Source organism: Delphinus delphis, chromosome 8, assembly GCF_949987515.2.
Source record: "Delphinus delphis chromosome 8, mDelDel1.2, whole genome shotgun sequence".
NCBI classification, from domain to species: Eukaryota; Metazoa; Chordata; class Mammalia; order Artiodactyla; family Delphinidae; genus Delphinus; species Delphinus delphis.
In genome coordinates, this window is record NC_082690.1 from 2,523,853 (window position 1) to 2,537,013 (window position 13,161).

Sequence of the window (13,161 nt, forward strand, 5' to 3'; positions counted from 1 at the left end):
CTCAGTCTTCTGGGCCCTGTACTAACCAGGATTTCTGACACCTCTAGAAACTAAGAAACGTCTGGGCTGTTTGTGGTTCAGGGTTCAAAATAAAGCACTTGGTAGCTCATCTGGTTTGTGTGGTCTGGGGTGTTGTTGCGGGGATGAGGGGTCTGCAGTTTATGGACCAGCCTGTGAAGTCAGCTCTGAGTTCTGACAGCGGCCTTAGTGTTAGCCGCTCCAAGTCTGCCTCCGCCTTTTCTTTTTCTCTCTCCTCTTAGTCTCCATCTTTTTGTTCCTTGCCACTTTTTTTTTTTTTAACTTCTTTAGCAATAATTGATAGACTAATCCTCCCCTCAAGAGTCACTTAGTTTCACTTGTGAAGTCCTGTGTCTGGGCTTTACTGGGGAAGACATGTTTGCCGTGTCCTCGGCTTTTCTTTTCTTCTGTTAACTGGCTACTCGGCAGCAGCATGGAGGTGGTGGGAAGAAGGGGAAGATGTGTATGTGAGAGTGTGTACATACCTGGAAGCAGCCGCGGTGCGTGCTGTGGGTGCAGACGTGGGGTGTGGATGCTTCAGTCCAGGTGCAGGCTGCTGTCTGATCCTTGAGCGAGTGTCTCGTTAAGGACTTTTAAACATTAAATAACTAAGATGTTTTAAGTAGAAACACTCATTTTAGTTCTTCCATGAGTTAATGATGTCACAAATTGCAGTAATATTCCTATAATGGTGCAAGGAAACTTAACACTGAAAATGGGTCCAATCTGGGCATTATAATAGTTTCTTTTGGGGTTACAGCTTGGAGAGGTACTGTTAGAAATGCATTTCACTGAGCTACCACTAGGTGGTACTGTGTCTCAGTCTATCCTCTACCTCAAAAGGATATATTTCAGCCTTAATATGAAACGTCGTGGGCAGTCCAAGGGCCCTGTGAGGACTGCACCCCTGCCCCTCCCTGACTGGCTGGCTGCTCACAGCAGCTCGGAGAGCACCTGGGGCGTGGTGACTGGTGTTCTGTTGTGACACTTTGTCTTTACAATCCATGCACTCACAATGCTTGCAGTATAGGGGTAGATTGTTTTTAATAGTTAGGATTTTGAAAAGGTAGAAATTTCTCTATTTTTGAGAACAGATTCAAGGAAAATTGCTACTTTATTGTCATTATAGGTGTATTACAAACCGTGGCTGTGTTTCTTTCCTTTTATAGCTCACTTGTGGATGAACTAAAAGAAAGTATGTTTCCAGTCCTTCGTATCTTACTCCAGCACATCTGTGTCAAGGTACTGTTTGCTTTAATGAGGGTGTATAAATACACATGAAGGTAAACATGCATGTGTGTTCTTGGAAATGAGTCTACATCATTACTAAACGTTGTTTTATTTAGTATATTCACTAGGTGTTCCCCTCTAGTGTGGTTTTCGGGGGAAAACAACTTTTTATTTTGGAAAATTTCAAATAGAAATAGAAATAGAATAGTGTGAGGAACACTGTCTTCAGTGATTTTGTATAAGCTGTAACTCCTCCAGCACATACGCACGCTGGATTTTTCTTTTGAAGCAGATTTCATCATATCCTTTCAGACATAAATATTTCATGTCTCTCTAAAGGATAAGAACCCGTTAAAAACATAACCACAAAATATTAACACACCTAAAAAATTCACAGTAATTCCTTAGTATTGTCCAGTATCCGGTCAGTGTTTACATTTCTACTATTGTCTCATAAATTTTTATAACAGTTTGGACAGATGATTCTTTACCTGAACTGTATGGACCCTAGGGGTCCGTAAACTCTTTGAAATTAGGCGCTGAGGAGTGGGCGTACAGGTTGCTTATAGGCTAGTTTCCCAAGGGGTCTGAGACCTAGAACTGGTTAGTCATTTCTGTAACATGTAAACGCTCGGCACTGTCGCCGAGCCAGGCTCACTCAGCGATCGTCCGATCGCACTACTACATGCGTCTCCGTCGTCCTGCTTTGGGTACTGGCTGGGCAGCTTCTCAGGGTCTGTGTTTCAGGTGGTCGATAAATCCGAGTACCGGACCAGTGCAGCTCAGTCCCTGGTCCAGCTGCTCAGCAAGCTTCCTTGTGCGGAATATGCTTCTTTCGTGGCCTGGCTTTATGGATATTCACGAAATGCCAAGGTAGGAGCTACATCTGCGTGAAATTGTGGCTCCTGGCTCTGCAACCTTCTAGTGACGGCTAGATCTGAAGATCTGTTTCTGAAGATTAGTTTTCTTTATCTCTGACGGAGATGCGTGCGATTTTGCTTTACCAGATTCCGTACCGGGTGTTCACTCTTGATGTTGTCTTGGCTCTGCTGGAACTGCCTGAACGAGAGGTGGACGGCACGCTGCCCCCAGAGCATCAGAAGTTCCTGAAGCATAAGTTCTTGGTGCAGGAAATCATGTTTGCCCGCTGTGTAGACAAGGCTCCGACTGTGCGCAGCAAGGCACTGTCCAGTTTTGCGCACTGCCTGGAGTTCTCTGCTACAGCTGCGTCAGAGAGCGTCCTGGAACTTCTGGTGAACAGTGAGTGTGCCGAGCACCATGAGGCCGGGTCTGGCTCCTGCTGGTCCAGAAGCTGTGGTGGCAGAAATAATAGATGTGCTGTGATAGACTGGGACCCTCAGAGACCCTTTCAGTAGGTTTTACTGTCGAATGACTTCTTAGACGAGCCTTACTAAGCAGTTAACGTATTCTCGACCTCAGGCTGAGGTGGTTGGCCGCTGTCACTATTCCTTCGTGTCGTTGGTATTGGCTGTATTGGGTCTGATGACCAGTTTAATGCACAGCCAAGGAGAACACTGAACTGTCAGCATTTAGACTCTGTCTTGTCTTCAGGCCTAATTATCTGGGTTTTGATTCCTCTGTAAATATTTATGTATGGTTTTTGATACTAAGACTTTTCTCTCTTATCTACTTGCTTACTTTTAGCTCCTGCAGTTTCAGGAATAGAGAGCCACCATGACGCTTCACTGAAAAATTCATCAGGTAATGAAATGGGTCAATATATTGTCAGATATTGAATAATTGTCCTTTTAATTAAAGGACTTGCTGAATATTTGAATGTTTTTTTCTGTCTCCATATTACCTGTTTTAATACTGCACTTTTTTTCTTCATCAAAGAAATTGAAATTCATTTCAGTAATGATGTATAGTAACTTAAAACGTGGAATATGCTATGCTTATATTACTTAAAGGTATAACAAGTTTTTACTGTACTGACTGGGCTTTTTTAAAATTTATTTTTAAGCTTTTTCCTATCAGAGGCAGACATTTAACCCTTCTGGAGGCTCAGAGGTGATCAATATAGACAACAGTGGTGAAACAGCTGGATATAGGGGTATGTCAGATTTTATCCCTATCAGATGAGTAATAACTATTGGATTTCAGACAACTGTAAGTAGAGCCTCAAAACCTTGGAATTTTTTTCTGACTAATTCACCCTCAAGAATTGGAACTTTTTTTCCCTTAAAAGTAGAATAATTTTTATTTTATATCTTTAATCAATGTCTTTGCACTATACTATATTTCATTTTAAGATAAAGAATAAGCTACATTTCCCTTGTCGTGTACTGAAACCCAGTATTTCTGTCACACTTAAGAGAATGTTAGCAAATATTTTATTTCCTTAGTGAAGTCCATTGTTCTGAACACTTGGGCTTGCTGGCCAGAAAGGACCAGTTACTAGGAAAGGTGCAGTAGAAATTAAATTTGTGTTTGGAGAAGAGTCATCACGGAAGAGGGGAAAAGATAAACGGTACTATGGTACTCACCCTTGTGTCTATTTTTTATTCCTTATTACTTTTTCCACCTGGCATCTTGACTCTGATTAAGCCATCCCAGAATCCATTTTTAATACGTGGTAGGGAACTGTGAGCCCAAGCTTCCATTGAAAAAGTTCAGAATTTAGATAATTTCTCTTCACCAGCAGTATGAACTGTTCTTTAATGGGTCATACACATTGTGTGGAGTGGTTATAGGGTGCTCTCTCCCGTGGATCCCAGCACGGGATTCTGAACACAAATGATGCCTGTTCTCTTTCAGTGACTTATGGAAGCCAGAATAATCTGGGATGGTAAAGTGTCAGTGTGATTCGGGAGGGAAGAAACACACCTGGGCTAGGTAGTAGGTAGACCTGGAGCTACTCTCAGATTCTGTTTCTGTCTAACTGTATGGTCTTGAGAAAGTCACTTTACTTTTCTGGGCTTTTCCTTCACTTATACTACGACATAGCGTAATGCAGTAGGGGAAAAACTACATTAGAAATGAGAGGCAATCTGAATTCTTATCCCAACACTGCTACTAAAGAGCTGCATGACCCAAGACATGGGAGTCAGCAGAACTCCCTGCCTGCTTGTCACTTCTGATCCTAACACCTTCCCTGTCTTTCACAAAGGGCTGTTGTCAGGTTTATAGAAATTATGTTTAGAGAAGTGACTTCAAAAGAAAAAAGAGGGAACATTTGCAGAGGATAAGTGATATAATGAGATTTATTAGTTTATTCGATAAACATGTTTGTGGTCCCTCCCAATCTGTGCAAGGCATTGCAGGTACAGACTGTGACAAAACATAGTTCCATCTCTTAAGGAGCAGTGGGAGAGGCAGGTATGTGTGTACGTAAAATCGTAATATTGTGAGATGGATGCTGAAGCACATGTGAAGTGCCATCATTACTTATCATTGCAGCCTGGAAGATTACGTTTAAATGACTAGATATTAGCATGTTTTACTCAAATTCAGAGCAATAACTCTATGTATAAACAGATTCCCTAAAATATGTAAAGAAATTTAATCTGGAAAAATGTCTGGTTTAATTCCAGTCTGAGCAAGTTACAGATTCACTCTTGCACAGACACTTGCGAACACTATTGAGTTGTACTGATTTAACGATGCTTCCAAAGTATAAAAATTTGCCAGATGTATAGCAACCATGTTCCCATCTTACTGTTTGTTGTTTTTTTAATAAATGTATTTATTTTATTTATTTATTTTTGGCTGCATTGGGTCTTCGTTGCTGCATGCGGGCTTTCTCTAGTTGGCAGTGAGTGGGGGCTACTCTTCGTTGCGGTGCGCGGGCTTCTCTTTGCGGTGGCTTCTCCTGTTGCAAAGCATCGGCTCTAGGTGCATGGGCTTCAGTAGTTGTGGCTCGCGGGCTCTAGAGTGCAGGCTCAGTAGTTGTGGCACACAGGCTTTGTTGTTCCACAGCATGTGGGCTCTTCCCAGACCTGGGCTCGAGCCTGTGTCCCCTGCATTGGCAGGTGTATTCTTAACCACTGCGCCACCAGGGAAGTCCCCTATCTTACTTTTGATAAACTAAAGTGACTTTTTTGGGGGGTGGGGGTGGGGCTGTGTTGGGTCTTCGTTGCTGCATGCTGGCTTTCTCTAGTTGTGTCAAGCGGGGGCTACTCTTCGTTGCGGTGCGTGGGCTTCTTGTTTCAGTGGCTTCTCTTGTTGCAGAGTACAGGCTCTAGGCACACAGGCCCTAGAGTGTGCGGGCTTCAGTAGTTGTGGCGTGTGGGCTCGATAGTTGTGGTGTGTGGGCTCTAGAGCGCAGCCTCAGTAGTTGTGGTGCATGGGCTTAGTTGCTCTGCGTCATGTGAGATCTTCCCGGACCAGGGATTGTACCCGTGTCCCCTGCATTCGCAGGTGGATTCTTAACTACTGCGCCACCAGGTAAGTCCCTAAAGTGACATATTATTGGTATTAACTATGCTTTTAAAAATTTGTATAGTTACTACATGCCAGTCACTGTGCTAATAAGTACCTTTGTTGGTGTTTTTTGGTTTTGTTTTGAGAGAGAATTCACATATCATAAAATTCACCATTTAAAGTGTATTGAATTCAGTGGTTTTTAGTATATTCATAAAATTGTGTAATCAACTTCCAGAAACTTTTCATTAGCTGAAAAAGAAACCGCATACCTGTGAGCAGTCACTCTCCATTCTCCCCTCCCCCCTGCCTCTGTCTCTGTGGATTCACCTATTTTGGACATTCCACATAAATGGAATCCCGCAACATGTGACCTTCTGTGGATAGCTTCTTTCATCCACCACTCGTTTTCAGGGTTCATCTGTGTTGTAGCATGTATTAGTACTCTGTTCCTTTTTACGGCTGCATATAGTCCGTTGTATGGATAGACCACATTTTGTGTGTTCATTCAGTCTGGCGGTTCCTCAGAACGTTAGACATAGAGTTACCACATGACTCAGCAGTTCACAGATGGCGTGATCTGATATGATTCCTGAGTGTGCACCCTCAAGGAATGAAAATATATTCATACCCAAAACTGGTACAAGAATGTTCATAAGAGCATTGTTCATAATAGCCAAAAAGGTGGAAACAACCCAAATGTCCACTTATCTTTTTTTTTTTTGCGACACGCGGGCCTCTCACTGTTGGTGGCCTCTCCCATTGCGGAGCACAGGCTCCGGATGCGCAGGCTCAGTGGCCATGGTTCACGGGCCCAGCCGCTCCGCGGCATGTGGGATCTTCCTGGACCGGGGCACAAACCCGCGTCTCCTGCATCGGCAGGCGGAGTCTCAACCACTGTGCCACCAGGGAAGCCCCCCACTTATCTTTTTGAGATGAAAGTAATTGATCTATTCTGCATCCAAGTTCCTCATCAGCTATAATGTGCACATATCTTTTTCTCATTTTGTGGGTTATCTTTTCACTTTCTTGATGGTGTTCTAAGAGTTTTATAGTTTTAGCTTTTACATTTTTGTCTTGGTTCAGTTTTGAGTTAATTTTTGCATATGGTGTGAGGTAGGGGTCCAGCTTTCACATGTGAATATCAAATTGATGGAGCACCCTTTGTTTAAAGGACTGTTTTTTCACCTTTGAATGCTCTTGGCACTCTTGTCAAAAATTAGTTGACCATAGGCATATGCGCTTATTTCTGTACTCTCAATTCTATTCCATTGATATTTCATTGTCCATCTGTATGCCGGTACCACTCTGTGTTGATTACTGTTGCTTTACAGTAATTTTGAAATCAGAAAGTGTGGGCTCTGCATCCTTGTTCTTGCTTTTCAGGTTTGGTTTGGCTATTCTGTGTCTCTTGTATTTCCATATGAATTTTAGGTTTGGCTATTCTGTGTCTCTTGTATTTCCATATGAATTTTTGGTTTGGCTATTCTGTGTCTCTTGTATTTCCATATGAATTTTAGGTTCGGCTGTCAACGTCTGCAAAAAAGCCAGCTTGCATTTTGATAGGGATTGACCTCTTAATCCATGTGGGGTGTGTTGCCATCTTAAAAATACTGAGTTTTCCAATCCATGAACAAGGGGTGCCTTTCTATATTTAGGTCTCCTTTAATTTGTTTCAATGATGTTTTATAGTTTTCAGTGTATAACTCTTGCTCTTTAAACATATTCCTAAGTATTTTATTCTCTTTGATGCTATTGTAAATGAAATTGCTTGCTTAATTTCAGTTTTGAATTGTTTATTGCTAGGTTTTACAACTGATTTTTGATGATTGATCTTGTGTCCTGTGACACTGTTAAATTTGTTACTAGCTTTAAAAGGTTGTGTGTGTGTGTGTGTGTGTGTGTGTGTGTGAGAGAGAGAGAGAGATTCCTTAGGATTTTCTACATATCAGATCATGCCATCTGCGAATAGAGTTATTTGTTTTATCCAGCCTGAATGCCTTTATTTCTTTTTCTTTCCTATTTTCCCTGGCTAGGACCTCTAGTGGTGTTGAAAAGAAGTGGGGAAAGCAGAGGTCCTTGTCTTTCTTCTGTTCTTAGAGGGAAAACTTTTCGTCTTTCACCATTGAGTGGTTAGCTGTGAGTTTTTTCAGGATGGCCTTTATCGGTGTGCAGGAGTTTCCTTCTGTTCTGAGTTTGTTGAGTGTTTTTATCATGAATAGGTGTAGGATTTTGCAAATACTTTTTCTGTGTCTATGGAGATGATCACGTGGCCTTTGTCCTTTGTTCTATGGTGGTATATCACAGTGAGTGATTTTCCCATGTCCTGGGATAAATCCCAAGCATGGCGTATAATCCTTTTTGTATCTTGCTAGGTTTAATTTGCTAATATTTTGCTGAGGATTTTATGTCTATATTCAGAAGGGATTTGGGTCTGTTGTACTCTTGAGCTGTTTTGTCTGGTTCTGCTCTCAGGATAATACTGGCTTCACAGAGGGAGGTGGAAAGTGAAACAGAAGAGATTCTGTTTTTTGAAAGAGTTTATGAAGCGTTGATATTAATTTTTGTTAATTGGCGATTTTGTTAACATTTGGCAGGCTTTTCCAGTAAAGCCGTCTGGTCCTGGCCCTTTGTGTATGGGGGGGTAGTGTGTCTTTGTTTCTTCTTAGGTCAGTTTCCCTAATTCTTATCTTTGTAGAAATTTCATCTAGGTTACTTAATTTGTTAGCATAAAATTGTTCGTAGTGTTCGTAACCTTTTTATTTCTGTAAAGTCAGTAGTAATGTTCCCTCATTCATTCCTAATTTTAGCAATTTGACTCTTCTTTCTTATTTTCTTAGTCTAGGAAAATGTTGTTAATTTTGTTGATATTTTTCAAGGAACCTACTTTGATTTCATTGATTTTCTTTATTGCTTTCTGTATTCTGTTTCATTTTTTAATGTTCTTTCTTGTACCTCAGCAGTTCTTAAGTGTGGTTTGGCGTCCCTAAGCCTCCTTCAGTGGGTCCTTGAAGTTAATACAGTTTTCGTAATAATATTTAGATGTTATTTACCTTCTACACTCTGATTTTCTCACAAGTGTAATTTGGAGTATTGCAGAGGTCCCAGACAGGCAGAAGCAGATAGAAGCAGAGATGGGTATCCAGTTGTCTTTTATTGAGCCAGACATTAAAGAGTTTGCAGAAATGTAAATCAGTGGTATTCTTTTCACTAAATTTTTTTTGTTTTGGACTATAGTTATTTTTTAGTTAAAAAATATACCATTTATAACAATGCCTTGTTATTTTAAAATGAATTATTAAATCTTTTTACAGTTCTCAGTTTAAATTTCTAATTCATATTGAAAGATATAATCCACATTAAAAAAGCTCTTAGGAGTCTTCAGTAATTTATAATAGTGTAAAGGGACCATTAATGGAACGGTTTTAAAGCTACTGTTATGTATTGTTTTACTTAGTCTTTAAAAAACCTGATGGTTTAGATCTTACCATTTGTAGTAAACATAATAGAGATCTAAATAATTCATTCAGAATTTTAGACTTAGCAGCCTGGATTTAAAATTAAATTTTCCAGAATTTATGCCCTTATAAAATTTTACTACTCTACCTTTTTCATTATTGTGAGTAGCTAATTATTTGAATTTTCTTCTTTTTCTATGTCATTTCATGCTCTGATTTCTTATGATTTAAAACCAGCTAATGAGTCAGTCTGGGATTACAGCATGTTCTCAGGATTGTGTGGTGTGCTCAGGCTGTAATGACTGTGCTGTTTCCTCAACAGGAAGGGGTCTCATGATGATGCTGAGGAGCAGGGTTGGAGATGAGAAGACCAACGTCAGGAAGTCTGCGCTCCAGGTGTGAGTTTTTCTGGACACTCTTTTCATGTACTCTTTTTAAGCACTACCAACTTGAAGATACAAGAGACTATTTTAAAAACCCTTCGGCCATATTCATTACTCACTTTTCCCTTAATGTTAGTTCACCTTGTTCCTGTTAAATGTAAATTACATAGATGAACTGAAGGATCATCTGTTCTTACGTGTTCCTACTGGGTTGCTGGCTTTTTAGGAATCACAATTTTATATCCTTAATTTCATTTTTTAGAATAAGGATTCTTAACCTGGGGACCATGGATGGATTTTGATAGGGTTCATGAAACCCCTGAAATTGTTTCAGAGTACTTGTTTGTATAAAATGTATGTCGGGTTTTCTCCAGAAAGGTGTTAAATTTCATCAGATTCTAAAAGGTGGGAGGAGGGATGGATCTGTGATCTCAAAAATGAAAGAATCACAAACTTAAAAGGCAGTGTTTTGTCTGCAGTTTTGCTTTTTGTATTGACATTATGCCTAAGTCACCCCTTCATGTTACACATGACCTTCTAGGTCTTAGTGAGCATTTTGAAGCACTGTGACGTCTCGGGTATGAAAGAAGAGCTGTCAATCCTGCAGGACCGGTGTCGGGACCTTGCTGTGTCTGTACGCAAGCAGGCCTTGCAGTCTCTCACCGAGCTTCTTATGGTGAGATGCAGCCATCGTGTGTCTGATGGGTGGTATTTTACATTACAAATAATTGAGCTTGATGAAGTACCTGTTAGAAACTCTCCTAAGTCCACTGTAGGATTCTACAGTGTAAGAGAAGGGAATCTGTCCATTACCTCTGGTAGATTGCATTTCATATTAAATATAACATGACTAATGCTAGAGAATGCTAATGGTTAGCTTTCTGTTGACTTCAGGTTAAATCTCATATAGAAATGTGAATTTTAAAATTAATTTGGTTAGGTAAGAGGCCTAGATTAATTTTTGTCCATTAAAACCTATATAGGTGATATTGCCAAAAGAGCAGATCCACTAATCCTATATATAATTTACTTTTGCCAAATAATTAATTTTTGAAGAATTTTAAAAGTGAGTTTTTTTCTTTATTTCATGATAGAAGGCATTAAGCAGTGCATGTTTTGACTTTCTCTGTTAGCATCTATTCTAATTACTCCTTCGGATAAAAATTTACTCTTTGCTTTCGATCTTGAATTACGAAAAAGTGCTGCTTCACTACCAATAATGAGATAATCACTGTGTAAGTCTAAAATTCCAGTATGGGATTTCCCTGGTGGCGCAGTGGTTAAGAATCTTCCTGCCAGTGCAGGGTACACGGGTTCAATCCCTGGTCCAGGAAGATCCCACATGCAACGGAGCAGCTAGGCCCGTGTGTCACAACTACTGGGCCTGTACTCTGGAGCCCATGCTGCGCAACAAGAGAAGCCACAGCAATGAGAAGCCCGTGTGCAGCAACGAAGACCCAATGCAGCCAAAAATAAATAAATAAATTTAAAATTTCAGTATTTACTGATTTACAGTTACTGGAGCTTGAATTTGTTTTTCACGTATATTTGGAATGTTGATTTTTTTTTCCACTGTATGTTTTATTTGTAATTATGTGAGCAGCTACTTGTAACATATCCTAAAACATCGATCACAGCTTCCCCGATTTGTGTTCAGACCTGTGATAGCGTAGGCGTCTTTATGACTTCCTGACTTTCAACTCCTCAGGCACAGCCTCAGTGTGTCCAGGTACAGAAGGCCTGGCTGGGGGGGGTTGTCCCGGCCGTGATGGACAGTGAGAACACCGTGCAAGACAAGGCCCTGGAGTGTCTCGACCAGCTTTTGCTGCAGAACATCAGGCATCATGGTCAGTTCCACTACGGGGACAACAGCCAGGTGCTCGCCTGGACGCTGCTGACACTGCTGAGCACAGAGAGCCAGGAACTGGGGTACGTTTGTGTGCAACTGGTTGTCCTTATGGGAGGGCTTTCGTTATAAATTCCTGTGTCAATCTCGGAAAATCAGCTCTCCAAATTGCTTAATATACGAAAACTCAATCTTGATCTTTTTCCCTTGACCTAGTTCAAATCTCTTAGCATTTTTGTGGTGACAGTTTTTGTGAAGCCTTCCTTTGCTTTTCTCTGAGTGTTTTCCAGCTTCGAATTGATGTCTTAATATGTAGTAGAAAACATTAATGGATTTGCTATGTTAACATTAACTTTCCACAATACTAGTTATTATGATAGATGACTTCCTGGGTATGACAAGTTAGACTTTTTCTGACATTTTATTGGGTCGGTTGACTTAATCACACTGCAGCATTTTTTCCATTTGATAATATGCTGGGTGTTCACTGTTCAGTGAGCAATGCGGCGAAGAGTTAGCACCTGCACTGATCAATTTTAATCTCTACTGCAGTAATCTTGCAGCTGGTTTGTGTTTGTGCTCCCTTGACTGTCTTTTCCTTTCCTTTTTTTCTAAATTTATCATACAAGAAACACTTCCCTGCTTGTTTACATGTACTTATGGAGGAATTATCATCCAATGAAAAGAATAATAGATTTAGTATCATAATAGGTACTAATAATTGTTAACCATGCTCCAATATAAAATAAAACTTTAAAAAAAATAGATACTGATAGATAATAATAGATTTAGCATACCGTCTGTGGCCCTGGCAAATCACCCCATCTCTCTGGGCCTTAGTTTTCTCATTTGTAAAAAGAGTCGGTTACACTACACGATCTCTTAAGGTCCCTTTTGTTGTTAAAAATCTGACTGAAAATGCATTCACTCATTAAATATTTTATCACTGCCAACTATATGCCTTGCTGAAATTCCTGGAAGGGAGAGGAATTTAGCCAGCAGTAGAATCAACTACTTTTTTGCTTTTCTTAGGGATATCTTACTGTGCACACCCAGTGTATGCTAGCTCATGAGAAACTGTTGGGAGGTTTATTTCATTTCTTTTTTTTAACTTTTATATTAAAATATAACGTATAGAAAAACGTACAAACTGTAAGATCAATAAATATCAAAAAAATATAGCCATGTAACCACCACCCAGGTCCAAAAATAGAACATTGCTCGGCCTGAGAAAACTCTTCCTTCCAATCGCTCTCCTTCCCTCCTCAAAGGGAACGACCACTGTGATTTTAACACCATGTGTGAGTTTTCTCTACTCTTCATCTTCATGTAAGTGGAATTATGTGGTATGTATTCTTTGTGTGTCCGACTCCTTTTACTCAAAGGAATACAAAATTCGTTCAAGTTATTGTGTGCAGCTATAGCTCATTCACTTTCATTGCTGTGTGTATGATATTTGTGAATAAGCTACAGCTTATTTATCCAGTCAACTGTTAATAGATTATGGGTCGTTTCCAGTTTTTTATTACGAGGTATAATGCTGTTGTGAATATTCCCATGTGTATCTTTGGCACACATTTCTCTTGGGTGTACACCTAAGAGCAGTGCTGTTGAGTGTGCTTTTATTCATCTTTCATGGTTACTGTCAGACAGCTTTCCAGAGTGGTGGGACCGAGTTACATTTCCTTGCAGCACTTAATGAGAGTTCCAGTTACTCAAGATTTTGACCTGCATGTCGTGTTGTCAGTCTTCCTTTTTAGCCATTTTGGTCTATTTTGGACCAATACTGGTATTTCTTGGTGGTTTTAATTTGCACTGCCATGTTGACTAATGCAGTTGAGCC

The 13,161-nt window shown here is 40.2% G+C and overlaps 1 protein-coding gene across 1 annotated transcript in view; it reads left to right on the forward strand.

The window, feature by feature from the left end:
- Positions 1-13,161, forward strand: part of NCAPD3 (non-SMC condensin II complex subunit D3) — a 57,249-nt gene that overhangs the window by 15,138 nt on the left and 28,950 nt on the right. The window contains exons 9-16 of the mRNA XM_060017626.1: positions 1,188-1,260; positions 1,996-2,121; positions 2,256-2,508; positions 2,914-2,970; positions 3,233-3,322; positions 9,412-9,485; positions 10,014-10,148; positions 11,181-11,401. Coding sequence (XP_059873609.1) covers positions 1,188-1,260; positions 1,996-2,121; positions 2,256-2,508; positions 2,914-2,970; positions 3,233-3,322; positions 9,412-9,485; positions 10,014-10,148; positions 11,181-11,401 — 1,029 coding nt within the window. The remainder of the gene's footprint in view (positions 1-1,187; positions 1,261-1,995; positions 2,122-2,255; positions 2,509-2,913; positions 2,971-3,232; positions 3,323-9,411; positions 9,486-10,013; positions 10,149-11,180; positions 11,402-13,161) is intronic.